Here is a 16,698-nt window from a genome sequence, read left to right on the forward strand (position 1 = left end):
TGGATCATTGTCATATTGGAAAAGTGCATGATGACCAAGGGCACGGAGTGATGGTAGCATCTTCTCTTTTATTATAGAGCAGTACATCTATGAATTCATAATGCCATCAATGAAATGCAGCTCCCTGACATCAGCAGCACATATGCAGCCCACAGAAGGTCACTGCCATCACCATGTTTCACTGTAGGCACCATGTATTTTTCTTTGTACTTCTCAACTTTGTGACGCCATACAGTTTTGAAGCCATCAGTTCCAAAAACATTTATCATGGTCTCATCACTCCAGAGTACAGAGTCCCAGTAGTCTTCTTTTTCACCATGGGTCCTGGCAAATTTTGTGCATGGGCTTTAGGAGAGGCTTCCTTTGTGGATGACACCCATGCATGCCATTCCTCTGCAGTGTACTGTAAGCCGTATTGTCACAGGAAACAATCACCCCAATTTGGCTTTGTACTTCTTTAGCTAACTGCCGTGGACTTGATTTTCTTCAACCCTTCTCATCAGAAGCAGCTCCTGTCGAGGTGTTAATTTCCGTGGGTGGCCTGGTGAACGTCTCTGTGAGATGGCTGCTGTTCCATTTTTGTTTAATTTTTGTATCACCTTTGCTACAGTATCCTGACTGATAAGTAAAATTTTGCTGCTCTTCTTGTAGCCTTCACCTTTCTTGAGTAAAGAAATTATTTCCTTTCTCAGGCCTTGTGATATTTCTCTTTCATGTGGTGCCATTGCTGACAGCATGAAGTGGGAAGAGGTTTTCTTTAAGTAACGGCCTTTTATAATCAACGGTCTGCTGGGCACCTGTTTAATGAATAATTCAACTCACCTGTAGTTGAATTCTTATTAATTTGTATTTTGTTGTCTAAAATTTTGCTTTTCTCCAAAGACTTTAATTGGAGTGTATTCATTTTGCAATATGGTCTTGAATTCATTTGTTAGGAAAAATACTTTTTTGTGTGCAAATTAATAAATCTTGTTTGCAATCAATGGCCCAGTTTTTTGTACCATAGAAAATGTTGATTCTGAAAGGAAAGTAAAGGTTTTCTCGTTTTATGCTAAGCACTGTGTGTATGTGTGTGATAGATATAGATAGATAGATAGATATAATATATATATATATATATATATATATATATAAAAGTTTGCTGTCAGTTTTAAAATTCCATCCTGTTTGCACTTTCCTACTAAGGGCTTGGCCGTCCCAAGTTTGGAGCTAACCCCTGCTCACTCGTATTCCTGTACAGTGATAGCTCCCTTGTTGGCTGCTGAGACATGCTCAATAATTGGAAAAGGCTAGCAGGGTTTAGCTGGAGTCAGGGAAATCAAGCATTTAGAAATAAGTGAAACCAGATTTAGAGGGTGCGTAGATGTTTGTTTTTTTTTGTTTTTTTTTTGGCTGACAAAGATTTGAGCTCCTTAAGGGCTACAAATTCTTCCTGACCAAGTCACACACTTACCATATGTTATCCGATCTCTCTAATATTTCTTTATCACCCATTAAGGGACACAGGCAGGGCTGGGACAATGAGTGGGCAGGAGGAGGCAGCTGCCCTGGGCACTTTGGTATCATGGGAGGTGGGGGGGCACCACAAAAAGATTGGGGGGAGGGGATTTGTTTTGGAAGGGAGAATTTGGGGAGGGTAAATTTGGGGAGTGGTGATTGGGGGGGGGGGGATTTGTGCTAGGAGGGGTGGTGCGTGCTAGAAAAGGTAATATGGTAGGCATGGGGGGGGGGGGGGGGTTATACTAGGATAGGATTTTTTTTTTGGGGGGGGGGGGGATTTGTGCTAGGATGGGGGCATTGGGGAGGGGAATTTGTGCTGGGAGGAGGGATTTGGAGTAGGGGGAAGAGGAATTGTACTCAGAAGTGAATTTTTTGGGGTAGAGGATCTGTGCTAGAAGAGTGATTTTTTTTTTTTTTTTTTGGGGAGGGGCATATGTGGAGTGAGAGAATTCAAGCTGGTGGGATGGGGGGGGGCAAATAGTTGTGCTGGGAGAGGGGATTATAGCAGGGGTCTGGATTTATACTGGGAGGAGGGGTGATTTATGCTTAGGGGGCTAAGCATGAAGATTAGTGCTCGATTTTTTTTTTATGATTTTTTTTGATTTTTTTTTTTTTGGGGGGGGGGGGGGGGAGTGATTTTTGCTAACACATAATACAATTTGGCATGTTCTCACTGGGCTCTAAATGACCTTGTCCCAGCACTTCTTAAGACAGAGACTTCTTAAACAGGGTATACTACCACCTATAAGAGGCTGCGACACTGTGAAACAGAAAGTGTCAAACCAGCTTCAATAGTTTGCCGTTATCCTTGGGAAGTTGGATGCCTTTTTTCCTCAGTTCTGCTGAGAAAAAATACACAGCTGCTATCCCCATCAACCTATCCTCAGCAATACCCAGACTGTACTGAAGTTTGAGATAACTGGTATGTGACACTTGATTATTGGGCTCCGTATTGGGGAAATTTCCTTACCTATGTGTATTATGTTACCTGTATAGCACTCTCCAGGTCCAGAGCTGTGGCACAGCCTCTGGTGTGCCCCAGTCTCTCAGGACTCACGCAGTGAATAAGGCCATTTGGGAGGAAGCACCAAAAGCTTACCTCATAGTTGATATCCTTGGGTACCATTTTTGATTTCCTGTCACCGCCATCTTACAATGGAAATGGTTAAGGCAGAGGCATACAGTATTAGCATTGATGTCTTCCCTTTGGAATGCTGTGCATGTAAGCTGCACATTCCTTTTCCCACCATTTATCCTAGAGGAAGCACCATTTACTGCTGCTCCTGCTTCTGAAGCACCTTTTGGATCATCTCGTCTCCAGTCTTGTTCCACTCCCCACATACAGTGACTGTCACCTTCAGCCACTTGCAAACCTCGTCAGCACCCGCTGCTTTGATTTGTGAGTACACAAGGCCTTTTCTCACTTTGGACTTCATTTATTTTACTACACAGCACAACATGTACTGACCCTTCCTTGAGACCTTCTCTGAAAAGAGTCAAGTTTCCTAGATTTTCACAATTTGTTGAAGCCAATGGTCCTGTTGTCTGCAATCCTTGTCTAGATACAGATTGGGACCTATTTAGGGTTTGTGGGATTGGGGAATTCCCTTTTGTTCTTCCATTCTCGAGTGCTCACTGTCTTTTTCTGTCTAGAAAAAGGACAAGACAACAACTGAGAAGCGCTGGACACGATTTTCTGGACTCTGGCTAGGGTGGGGATGGTCTTCCCCTATCTTGGGAGGACTCTCCTAATGGAGTTATCCTGTTGACTACTCCTCGAGTCTAATTCTGCGAAACAGAGTCATCAGGGAAATATATTAACTCTAACCTTCTGAAATTTTGAGAGCTTCTTATGCAACAGAGTGGGTGCCAAGCTTCCTACGCTGTGTTGAGTGTGTCATTCATGACCACACTGCCTTTCCTAGAGTCAAGATTTTGTCTTTTGCATCCTTCTAATCCCCATTTTGTACAGTTAGAGTTCTGCACGTAAGTGCCCCTCTTTTCTTCTTGCATTGAAGTATCAGTTGCTGGAAGGCCAGCAAGTAAAGACACACTGTTACTCTGCTACATGCCACTCTAAATGGGAAAAGGTAAGTTCTGGGGCTTTCATAAGACCTGATTACCTGAAGATAGATCCTCTTCTGTGTCAGGCACCGCCCGGCGGAATCTCTAGTGATCCACAGAACGGGATTCCCCAGGACGCAGAGTCTAAGTCCCAGTCTGCCTTTTCACCAGAGCCCCTGATGGTGGGGATGGACTTGGTGCAAGACTGAAACCAGGTTGCGACCCCTGAGTGCACCCAACTGTGGTAGAGGGATCCCACTGAGGGTACGTGCCGGGGGGTGAGCGTGCTGTGAAGAGGCTGACAAGTCCAGGTCCCGAGCGGGATGGATGGATGACAGTCAGGGATGAGCGTGGTCAGACTAGCCGGGTCGGTAACGGATGAGGCAGGTAGGTACTAAACAATAGACAGAGCAGCCGGGTCACGAGCCAAGGTTCAGCAACGGGAGGTCCAATAGTAATATAACAGGCAGGAGAGTAGTCAGGGACGAGCTGGGGGTCAGAGCAGGAGATGGTCAACACAAATCAGGACAAGCAGGATCGGCAACAGGAACACACTTCAGAACATGGGTACAGGAACTAGACCTTGCGGCAACCTAGTCACCATCTGGCCAGTTTAAATAGTGCGCCCTGCACCGTCATTGGTGCAATTGCCGACGCCCAGGTCCTAGTGCCTGCACATTAGTGCACCTAGGCAATCTGCGTATGTGCAGACCTGTGCGCCGCTGCGAGACCCGCAGTCCCTGACATTCTGTGACCAAGCTCCTGTTTTCTGAGGAAGTCTCTGTAGGTTCCTTCCTCCTGTCTACTCTTTATCTGGTTGCAGTTTTTCACCCCTGATTATCTGTGCCAGTCTGGAGCACTAGATTGATCCTCAGTACCATCCATGGCATTTTGCATATTTATTGTCCTTTATTTTTTGTTCTTGTCTTAAAATGCTTTTGAAGTCTATTGAGGGGCACAGGCCGACCCCCCCCCACAACCAACTGTGTTTTTGACTCTTGGGCTGCTTGTTTACAAATCTGAAGAATGATGGTTGGAGGCGGGTAATGATGGAGTTGGCTTAAAGTTTTTAGTTTCCCAGCGACTCAATCTCCTGTATTTGGTAGTGTAACCTAAATGTTTAAATATTTCTATTATCCCTCAATGGACTTAAGGAAAAGATTTTATGGTATGTACAAACCTATTATTGTCTCTCTGACATCTGCATGTCTGCCTCCTGCTCCAACTCCTAACGTACAAAAAATATGCTGCTAGAGTAATTCCATTTGGAGTTGAATTGCAAGTCAACAGAAACCCAAAAGATAACCACTATATACAGTGAAGGAAATAAGTATTTGATCCCCTGCTGATTTTGAATGTTTGCCCACTCACAAAGAAATGATCAGTCTAAAAATCGAATGGTAGGTGTATAGAGACAGAATAGCAACAAAAAATTCAAAAGAAATGCATGTCTAACAAATTATGCACTGATTTGCATGTTCATGAGGGAAATAAGTATTTGATCCCCTATCATTCAACAGGATTTCTGGCTACCAGGTGTCTTTCATACAGGTAACAAGCTGAGATTAGAAGCAGTCTCTTAAAGGGAGTGATGCTAATCTCATGTTGTTACCTGTATAAAAGACACCTGTCCACAGGAGCAATCAAACAATCAGATTCCAAACTCTCCACTGTGGTAAAGACCAAAGATCTGTCCAAGGATGTCAGGGACAAGATTGTAGACCTACACAAGGCTGGACTGGGCTACCAAACTATCGCCAAGCAGCTTGGTGAGAAGGTGACAACAATTGGTGCAATCATTCGCAAATGGAAGAAACACAAAACAACTATCAGTCTCCCTAGGTCTGGTGCACCATGCAAAATCTCACCTCGTGGAGTGTCAATGATCATGAGAACAGTGAGGAATCATCACAGAACTACACGTGAGGATCTTGTCTATGATTTTCTGGCAGCTGGGACCACAGTCATCAAGAAAACAATTGGTAACACACTACGCCAGGCCCGTCTGAAGTTTGCCACTGAACATCTGAATGATGCAGAGGAGGACTGGTTGAAAGTGTTGTGGTCAGATGCGACCAAAATCGAGCTCTTTGGCATAAACTGAACTCGACATGTTTGGAGGAGGAGGAATGCTGCTTATGACCCTACGAACACCATCCCAACTGTCAAACATGGTGGTGGAAACATTCTGCTTTGGGGGTGTTTTTCTGCTAAGGGGACAGGACAACTGCACCGCATCAAAGGGACGATGGACGGGACAATGTACTATCAAATCTTGGGTGAGAACCTTCTTCCCTCAGCCAGGGCATTAAAAATGGGTCGTAGATGGGTGTTCCAGCATGACAATGACCCAAAACACATGGACAAGGCAACAAAAGAGTGGCTCAAGAAGAAGCACATTAAGGTCCTGGAGTGGCCTAGCCTGTCTCCAGACCTAAATCTGATTGAAAATCTGTGGAGGGAGCTGAAAGTTCGGGTTGCCAAACGTCAGCCACCAAACCTTAATGACTTGGAGAGAATCTGCCAAGAGGAGTGGGCCAAAATCCCTCCTGAGATGTGTGCAAATCTGATGGCCAACTACAGGAAACATCTGACCTCTGTGATTGCCAACAAGGGATTTGCCACCAAGTACTAAGTCATGTTTTGTGAAGGGAATCAAATATTTATTTCCCTCATGAACCTGCAAATCAGTGCATAATCTGTTAGACATGCATTTCTTTTGAATTTTTTGTTGATATTCTGTCTGCAGGGGATCAAATACTTATTTCTTTCACTGTTTGCTATCCATTGTGTTATGCCAATGGTGCCTTCTCTTCTCTCTGTTACGTTAAGATCAAGTTTTCCTTTAAACACTTTTTTGCTACAACGTTCAGGATCCATTTCCCCCTGTTGATGGCCAGATTTAAACTTTTCTATTCTGTTATCTTCCCCTTTTCATAATCTTTACCGTTCTTTACCTTCTATCTCATCTTGCTTTCCCTTTACCTCTGTTGGTGTGTATAGTAGTCACTGCTGAGTCATGTTTTGGTAAAATGGTTCCTGCAGCATTGTCTGTGATTGCCGTGTCAGGTGTTCCTGTAGTTCCATCCACCTCTTTGTTGTTGGGTACTAATGAACCTTTTAATGGTGACCACACTTGTATCAATGTGATCATTCAATCAATCATTCAGTGCAAGTAAACTGAGAGAATTGAATGTAAATTTCAAACCCTCTATTCCGTAGATTTATTGAGCTGTTGATCAGTTTTAAATCGATCAGCTATAGTAGAATTGTGTTGATTGCTTCGAATCGGTCAATTATCTGTGCATGTGTGTGTGTCTGTGTCGGAGAGCTGATAGTAATTCAGGTTAAGTAAGTTATTGATTTTAACAGATGGTTAACATTTATAACGCACTAATATTTTCAGTCATTATTTTCAGACAGTCACAAAGTGTGAGAAAATTCCAAGCAGAGTTATATCCATCATAGAGTGTAAGTCAACATATGGCAGCTTTAAAGAAGATGTCTAGGCTTGAACTAACGAAGCTTAAAATGGCTCCCATCCACCTTCTAATTCCTATATAATCTACCCTGTAAAAGGAACATGGATATACTGATCTATTCTCAGAGCTCACCTGATCTCCCCAATGGCCGGCTTCAGGGGAAAGGAGAGAGCACCAACAATGGGGAAAAATGCCTGGGCGGTGACGTCGCTCATAGACTAGGACATCTGCTGTCTCTCCTCTCCCCTGAAGGCAACTGCTGAGAGCTGAGCACATGACCAGATCAGAGTGCCCTAAGAAAAGGTAAATATAAGCATCCTTCCTTTTACAGGGTAGCTAGTATAGGAGCTAGAAGGTGGGAGGAAGCAGTTTTAATCTTAGTTCTAGCCCAGATTCAATACTTTAAGTAGAGAACATTCATAGCTCAATCCATTCATCTAGTCTGCTCAGTGCATCACAATAAATAATCAAATTGAAGGATGCAATAATCCATCAATTCATGTGTTCGCATATAAGGCAATATACGCTGCTCAAAAAAATCAAAGGAACACTTTTTAACCAGAGTATAACATCAAGTCAATGAAACTCCTGGGATATTGAACTGGTCAGTTAAGTAGCAGATGGGGTTGTTAATCAGTTTCAGGTGCTTTGGTTTTAATGAAATTAACAGCAGGTGCATTAGATGGGCAACAATGAAATGAACCCCAAAACAGGAATGGTTTTACAGATGGAGGCCACTGTCATTTTTTGGCCACTCATCTTTTCTGACTGTTTTTCACTAGTTTTGCATTTGGTTAGGGTCAGTGTCACTACTGGTAGCATGAGGCGATACCTGGACCCTACAAAGGTTGCACGGGCACTCCTCCAAGATGGCACATCAATACGTGCCATTGCCAGATGGTTTGCGGTGTCTCCCAGCACAGTCTCAAGAGCATGGAGGAGATTCCAGGGGACAGGCATTTTTACTCTAGGAGACCTATAAGGTCCTTAACCCATCAGCAGGACCAGTATCTGCTCCTTTGTGCAAGGAGGAACAGGATGGGCACTGCCAGAGCCCTACAAAATGACCTCCAGCAGGCCACTGGTGTAAATGTCTTTGACCAAACAATCAGAAACAGACTTCATGAGGGTGGCCTGAGGGCCCGATGTCCTCTAGTGGTCCCTGTGCTCCCTCACTGGCACCATAGAGCTCAATTGGCATTTGCCATTGAACGCCAGAATTGGTAGGTCCACCACTGGCGCCATGTGCTTTTCACAGATGAGGGCAGGTTCACCCTGAACACATGTGACAGACGTGAAAGGGTCTGGAGAAGTCGTGGAGAACGTTATGCTGCCTGTAACCTCATTCAGCATGACCGTTGTGGTGGTGGGTCAGTGATGGTCTGGGGAGGCATATCCATGGAGTGACACAGAGACCACTGCAGGCTAGACAATGGCACCCTGACTGTCATTAGGTATCAGGATGAAATCCTTGGATCCCTTTTCAGACCCTGGTGCAGTGGATCCTGGGTTCCTCCTGGTGCACGACAATGCCCGGCCTCATGTGGCGAGAGTATGCAGGCACTGAATGGCCCCCACTTTCGCCTGACATAAATCCAATAGAACACCTCTGGGATACCATGTTTCGGTTCACCTGGTTGCACCTCAAGATTGTCCAGGAGCTCAAGGCAGTGATTCCCTAGTCTAGATCTGGGAGGAAATACCCCAGGTCACCATCTGTTGTCTCATTTGGAGCATGCCCCAACGTTGTCAGGCATACATACAAGCACATTGGGGCTATGCAAACTACTGAGTTCCATTTTGAGTTTCTGTAATTAAATTTCAGCAAAATGGACTAGCCTGCTGCATCATTTTTTCACTTTGATTTTTGCAATGTCTTTGAATTCAGTTCTCTGTGGGTTGATAATTTTCATTTTCATCAAACGATGGGGCAGCCTTACAATCCTAACACATTACCTAGTCCATATCTGTATAGATATCCAGCATGATATTTTTCCCCATTGATTCCAAGTAATTTTTTAGAGCAGTGTACTTTTCAGTCCATCAGCACATGAGTCCGATATATTGTTAGGCAATTGGAGGGTGCATAATGTTCTTTGGTTAAGATCCATTTTAAAAATGCACCTGTTTGCATTGCGTTCAGCATCTGGAACACAGATGTTTACTTTTTCTTTTTGGATAGAATTTTTGTCAGGTTTTAAAAGGAGGCTGTGCCCCAGTTGTACAGATTAACCTTAATTTCAGTCTGCAAAAATGCACTTTAATTTTTAGGCTCCGTGCACACTGGCTCAAAAAAAAATGCTACTCTTAGAGGAGTTTAGCGTTTTGCCTGTAGAAGCAACTAATTCCATTAAGTAGTCCATTAAGTAGTTTAAAGGCGATTTTTAAGCTCAACATTTAGAGTCATTAAAAAAACGTTGCTTTTTTTGAGAGTGTTTGTTTTTCTGGCAGAAAAAAACAAGACATTCCTAGGTGCTAGTACAAAAAATGCTAAAAAAAAATCACTTTTTTTTGCCAAGAGCACTGGCATTTTTTTTTAAGCCAATGTGCTTGTAGCCTTATAGTGGTGAAGTGTTAAAACTACTATCAGGATTTTGTTGTCTAGATCACTGTTAGGGAAATTTCCTTCTTTTACCACAGGAATTGGAGAGGACAGGAATAAAAGCTTTCCTTACTCTGTCCAAAAAAACATACAGTATATATACTGTATGTGTATGTATGTTTGTGTGTATACAGTATGTATGTGTGTGTGTATATATATAAATAATATAGTTTATTTGCGCTGCTCACCTCTTAGTGTCTGTTTTGCCGGGTATAGACACTATGTTTTGGTCATTGAACTTGAAATGGTTGATGTTCATTTCCTGCTTCATAAAATGGTTGTGCTGCCAATTCATGCAACATATTAAAAAAAAAAGTTGGTTTGATTACATTTAGAAATGTCATGTTGTCATTTTTTAACGTAAAAAATCCCTAAAACTACTATATTACCAAATATTTGTCGACACCTGACAATCACACCTGCTATATACCCAAAAGCATGTGGACACCTCTCCATATTACTTATTGAGTTTTTTTTCAGATTTTTAGTGAAGTATTGTTAATGGTACAGCATAAAAGTCATATTAGAGAATTGTTCTCTTCCAGCCTTAAGGTGACATTTTGGAGAAGGACCGTACTAATGTGCATAAAGTAAACTCCATGAAGTCATGGTTTGATGAGTTTGGCGTGAAGGAAATCAAGTGGCCTGCACTGAACCCTGACCCCAACCAAACTGAAAAGCTTTGGAAAGCATCAGAAGGCATAGTGTGAGACAGTTCTTCTCACCTAACTTGTTCTTTTAGCTGATTGGGTACAAATTCCTGCAGATGGGCCAAAGTCTTATGAAAAGCCTTCTGGAAGTCTGCTATGGCCAAAAAGAAGGGCAGAACTTCAGTTTAATGCCCATGGTTTTGGAATGGAGTATCCAGAAAACTCATATAGGTGTGATGTTGGGATGTCAACAAACCTTTAGCCATATAGTGTAATACACACTCAGTAGTATAAGAAGCTCTGTGAACTATACTTCTGCCTATAGCCTACCTGCTGCTAACACTACGCAATAACAGATTAATATTCTTTTTTAATCATTGAAGCTAGTGAGAAGCCAGACAGGAGCTGTTGCAATCACGAGGTGGAAGAACAGTATATTGGCTTGTGGAACAAAGTGATTGCCATCCTTGTGTGCGATCCTACATTGCCAATGAGGTTTCCTTTTTTTTTTGTTCAGCAATAACATGGGATATTTTCTTTGGAATTATCTCAGAGCTCATGCTGGCAGTCTGTCTTTTCTGTCACTCATCCTGCAGCAATACTTGTACTGTATTTCCTTGTTTATTAGCAGAGAGCACCCCCATATGCCACCATTGGGTTCCCCTTATTCTTGAGGAGACTCTTGATATGCTTGTGAGGTTTACTAGCCAGAACTGGCCTTGGTAATATGTTGTATGAATATGACCTGATTATTAATGATCTTGGGTTTCCCCTCTTTTTCAAGTTAGTCCTTTGCTGATAATATAGAAAAGCATACGGTTAATTATTAAAACATGAACAGGTACAGTGATGACTTTATTTTGCCCTCTAATTACAGTCGTGTTGCAGGCCTTAGCTGTGTGTGTGCCTCTTATCTGGGCCTGTGTGTCCCGTCTTAGGGTCATTGCTGTCACTGTTGTCTTGTGTTTGAGTTCTGTCTTTTTCTTGACTTTGTGTTTTTTTTTCTTTTTCTCTCTCCCTCCCCGACTTTTCCCCTCACGCTCTTCTTGTCTTCTCTTTTTTTTCACCATCTTTATCTTCCCCCTCTCCTCTCTATCTTCCAAACACTCATTCTTTTACTATCTCTCTCTCTCTTTCCCTCCATTACCCTTTCTCTGTACCCTGTAGGTCTTCCTCGTCTCACACTCTCCACCAGTACTGCTGCCCCGCTCAGTCGCAGCTCTGCATGCAGCTAGCTCCCCCCGTCAGGCACACTGACTGCAGGTAAGAGCTAGAGCGGCAGCCATCACACTGCCCCCCCCCATAGTCTGGTCCAGTGTCCCCCATCACAGCCTGGACCAGTGACATCACTCCCTCACAATCTGCATCCCTACGTGTTCTCACCACACATGTCATCAAATTCCACCCTCACAATTCCAAACCTTAGTTTATGTCACATTTTCTGTTCCATGTTGTCATCTCAGTGTCTTTTGTTGTTTTTTTTTTTTTACTGCTCATACAGTTGGCTTTAACACCTTTTTTGGTTCCTACCATCAACACGACTTTGTGAATGCAACCACATGGCTTGTAATGGCACATGTTGCTTCTACCCTGTACTTGGAAAGAGGCCCAGTGGAGAGGTTTTCAAGGAAATTGCACTGCTAAGCTATCCAAGATATGAGATGAAACAACAGGGACAGATAGCTATAGGCTTCCTATAGAAGCCCCCGAATTAACTTTGCTCCATGAACGAAAAAAAAAAATCTAGCTTTATCTTTTTAAAATGCAGGTTTCAAAATGAAAGAAACTGTTAGGGTCAGCTAACATTTTGTTCTGATGCTTCCTAATTAGGCTCTTGTCATTCCACCATAAATAGACCTCACAATTGTACTTCAAAGTAGGAGCCAACTAATATCACTAAGATATAAAATGTTTAACTGGCTAGACTCTCTCATATTCTGCAGTATATTGCTCTTTCAGACTATAGGTCTGTTTCCAAAAAGGGGTGTTTTTAGAGATAGCAGATTATTTTTTTTAAATTGCTTGTTATTCTGTGGCATTGATTGTTAGGGCCATGTACCACCAATGGTATATCTTAGTTGGTGTACAGTTTATAAGCATGACATACCAATGCATTAAATGGGACTACGGTGGTACATGCAGGATCGCTGTCATCTTGCAATAATCTCACACTTTATGGACTACAAAAAAACTGCAGCAGTGGGATAAACAAATCAGATGATAATAAAGTTATATCTGTGACCATGACTTTGTTTTAGCTTTTGATGGAGTATAAAAGCCTCCATCAAAAGCTAAGAACCTCTGTCAGGTTTTTATAGCAGTCTGAGTTCCCACTTGGAGATTGACTTACGCCTTATGCACATGGATAGGATACACTATGGGCATACAACATCTGGCTTTTTTCTGTACCAAGGAATCCAAAGGGCAAGGGCTGCATACAGCCGCTTAAAGACAATAATGACTGTGCAGCTGTATGTGGGTATACACTGGTACTCGTCTACACCCTCATACAGATGTATTTCCTGAACACAGACTTTTTGAATTTGGGGGAATAGATCTGTACGCTATATGTGAGTACTGGTACATATACCAGTACTAGAGTACAGCTGTGCACAGCCATTCATGACTATGGGCTGCTGAACGCAGCTACTTGTCTTCCCTTGGGCTGCAAAAAGCCAGAACGTCAGCTGTATTTTCCTAATGTGCCCACGTGCATAAGGCAGTTTCTCTGTTTGTCCTGGTGACCATTATCGCTGTGACAGAATGTGAATGTAAATTTTATGGTTGTCAGCAGAGAAGAAATAGAGAGGAAAGATTTCAATGGAGCCAAGTGTTTCTGTTGTGTCTCAAGGACAAGACATGAAGGGAAATTTCCCCAATTGGAGACAGGCCAAACTCTGGGAAAAATGGTTTTAAATATACTTTTATCATTTAAAGTAACTTTTTAGGGTCAAATAAAAGTATAACCCCCATTATAAAGAAATGCTATACACTTACCCTTTTGGTGGCTTGTTCTCTAAAAACCCTCTGTGTGTCCCTGGCTTTTGCTGGAATCTGACACTTGGGGTGTGAATTCCTGCTTCCTGCCTCACTCACCAGGGGGTACCAGAATATAGCATTTCTTTTTACGGGCAGGATTTTCAGTTTTACCTTTTCATTTCTGGTGGTACTTGGGAAAGCACACAGGCTGTGATAGTATGAAAATGTTTAGAGAATATTGCCATAGGGCATCACAAACCTTGTCCACATGTTCCACCAACAGCACTTTTAGTATCTTCTGTTTAGCTCCCTATGTGGACAGCCATAAAATCTATAAGCTATATGTGGGACATGTGGACTGTTTTGGGAAACATTGTTGCTTTGACATAACAAAGCCTGTAGCTTAAGGGGGCCACATATGTATCATGTATCAGAGCTTCCATTTGATTGAAAGCTTACTCAATCTATTTAAAAAATAATCAGCCTCAGTGGAATTTTATCAGTCGTTTCTGATGTTTGAGCGGCTGTGTGTGCGCCAGATAACAGATCAAAATACAGATGAATTAAATTGGTACTAAAGAAAAACATAAAAAAAAATAAAAAACCCCAAACATGTTATACTTACCTCCTCTGTGCAATGGGTTTGCACAGAGCAGACCCGATCATCCTCTTTTCGGGTCCCCCACTGACACTCAGGGCTCCTTGTCCCCTGCTGAGTCTCCCCAATGCCCGTGAGGCACTTGTGCGTGCTCGCTCCCGAGCCCTGCCATGTGTGTCCATTGACCCCTGCTCCCTCCTCACTGGCTGTGATTGACAACAGCAAGAGCCAATGGCTTCCGCTGCTGTTTCTGAGTCAGTGAGGAGGGAGAGAACCAGGAGAGCAGCTGCTCTCGTGCACATCTCTGGATAGAGATTAGGCTCAGGTAAGTATTGGGCGGCTGAGGGGTATCTCTGCACACAGGAGGTTTTTTACCTTCATGCATACAATGCTACAAGATACAAAACCTTCAGCCTGTAGAACCAACTTACATGATCGTTTTCAATAGATTGTATATAAATCAATACCATATGTGTATTTAAATCAATACTGTATGTCTTGCAATAATCAGTATTTTAATTGATAATTAATTGCTTGTACCTAGAGCGAATACAAATCGATGTGTATGCCCACCCGTAGACAGATACTTTTATTATTGGCTACAATGACATGGTCTCATCTTAAGTCCAGCCATACATGCATCTACATTTTGCAGGTTCAGCAGGGACCGGCCAGATTTAAATCACGTTTGGGCAGGCTGGTTGTGTACAAGTTAATCTATCAATTGACTTGTGTGCAACCAGCCTTTCAGGTATTCCCTGAACGATCAGTGCCACCGATTTATTGCCTGCATTCGGATGGCAGGGAAGGCTCCCCACTGTCATAATACAACACCAAAATGGAAAAGATTCCCCCATCCACCTTGAATGTGTATATGGGGGATTTGTCTTTTATTTCTGTTTAACCTGCTGGTTGGATGAAAAAACTAATCGTGCTGTTGTGATAATAACTGTAAGTCTTGGTTCACACTAGAATATGGTGCGGGAAACCCCCAACCTGTGCACGTTTCCCACACCACATTCAAATCGCACTGCCCTTCAATCTGCAGTAGGTGTCATTGCAATCTTAATGACACCCTAAACACAGGTCACAAATGCAGTGTGTATGCATGGTACAAAATGACCATGTGATCCAGATGCAGTGTAGTTTCAGAAGTGCTGCATGCCTGACTTTGGTGTGAATGCATTATGATTTGAGCCCATTCAAAATGCATGGGCTCAAATCGCACTGAACTGAATTGCATGTGAATTGAACAAGAATGCGCTGTGGTTCCTATAAGATTCATATGCGGTTCATAGTCTGAACTGAGGCTAAGAGGAGTTTCACCTTAAATAGAAACTATACTAAAGAAACATACGCTACTTTATGCTTTAATATTTGAAAATCAATATGTAGGTAATGCATGGGGTGGCAGACTGCTCTTGTGTTATCACATTTCAGTCTTATGGAAGCCGATGTATGTCAACCAAACATTGCTTTCTTTTCCGTTATATTTTTATACATTTATTTTATTCGTGATGGTGGCAGCTGAGCAACCAAAAAAAGCTGTGGTCATAGACCACCATTAAAAGAAACCTATTATGAAGAAAATACACTGCTCAAAAAAATTAAAGGAACACTTTTTAATCAGAGTGTAGAATCAAGTCAAACTCCTGGAATATTGATCTGGCCAGTTAAGTAGTAGAGGGGGTTGTTTAATCAATTTCAGCAGCTGTGGTGTTAATGAAACTAACAACATGTGCACTAGATGGACAACAATGAGACGACTCCCAAAATAGGAATAGTTTTACAGATGGAGGCCACTGACATTTTTTTCCCTACTCATCTTTTCTGTTTTTTACTAGTTGTGCATTTGGCTAGGGTCAATGTCATTACTGGTAGCATGAGGCGATACCTTGACCCTACTGCACAGGCAGTCCAACTCCTCAAGGATGGCACATAAATACATTCCATTGCCAGAAGATTTTCTGTGTCTCCCAGCACAGTCTCAAGAGAATGGAGGAGATTCAAGGAGACAGGCAGTTTTACTCTAGGAGAGCTGGACAGGGCCGTAGAAGGTCCTTAACCCATCATCAGGACTGGTATTTGCTCCTTTGTACATGGATGAACAGGATGAGCACTGCCAGAGCCCTACAAAATGTCCTCCAGCAGGTCACTGGTGGGAATGTCTCTGACCAAACATTCAGAAAAAGACTAAATGAGGGTGGCCTGAGGGCCCGACGTCCTCTAGTGGGCCCTGTGCTCACTCCCTGGCAACATAGAGCTCGATTGGCATTTACCATTGAACACCTAAATTGTCAGATCCACCACTGGCACCCTGTGCTTTTCACAGATGAGAGCATGTTTATCCTGAGCACGTGATGGATGTGAAAGGGTCTGGAGAAGCCGTGGAGGACATTATGTTGCCTATAACATCGTTCAGCATGACCATTTTGTTGGTGGGTCAGTGATAGTCTGGGGAGGCATATCCATGGAGGGATGCACAGACCTCCTACAGGCTAGACAATGGCACCCTGACTGCAATTAGGTATCAGGATGAAATCCTTGGACCTATTGTCAGACCCTACGCTAGTGCAGTGAGTCCTAGGTTCCCCCTGGTACAAGACAATGCCTGGCCTCATGTGGCGAAAGTATGCAGGCAGTTCCTGGAGGATGAAGGAATTGAAACCATTGAATGACCCCCACACTTGCCTGACCTAAATCCAATAGAACACCTCTGGGACTGTCCTGGAGCTCAGTGATGCCCTGATCCAGATCTGGGAGGAAATACCCCTGGACACCATCCGTCATCTCATTAGGAGCATGCCCCAACGTTGTCAGGCA

The 16,698-nt window shown here is 42.9% G+C and overlaps 1 protein-coding gene across 6 annotated transcripts in view; it reads left to right on the forward strand.

The window, feature by feature from the left end:
* IQSEC2 (IQ motif and Sec7 domain ArfGEF 2) overlaps positions 1-16,698 on the forward strand; it is a 367,046-nt gene that overhangs the window by 201,696 nt on the left and 148,652 nt on the right. For 4 of the 6 annotated variants that reach the window (XM_089692958.1, XM_089692959.1, XM_089692960.1 and 1 more), the window contains one exon: positions 11,466-11,561. The exons of the other annotated variants lie outside the window; for them this stretch is intronic. In XM_089692958.1, coding sequence (XP_089549084.1) covers positions 11,466-11,561 — 96 coding nt within the window. The remainder of the gene's footprint in view (positions 1-11,465; positions 11,562-16,698) is intronic. 6 annotated transcript variants of the gene reach the window in all.

This window comes from Staurois parvus, unplaced genomic scaffold (assembly GCF_062004578.1).
Source record: "Staurois parvus isolate SC_StPar_1 unplaced genomic scaffold, SC_StPar_1.0 ptg000608l, whole genome shotgun sequence".
In the NCBI taxonomy this organism is placed as follows: Eukaryota; Metazoa; Chordata; class Amphibia; order Anura; family Ranidae; genus Staurois; species Staurois parvus.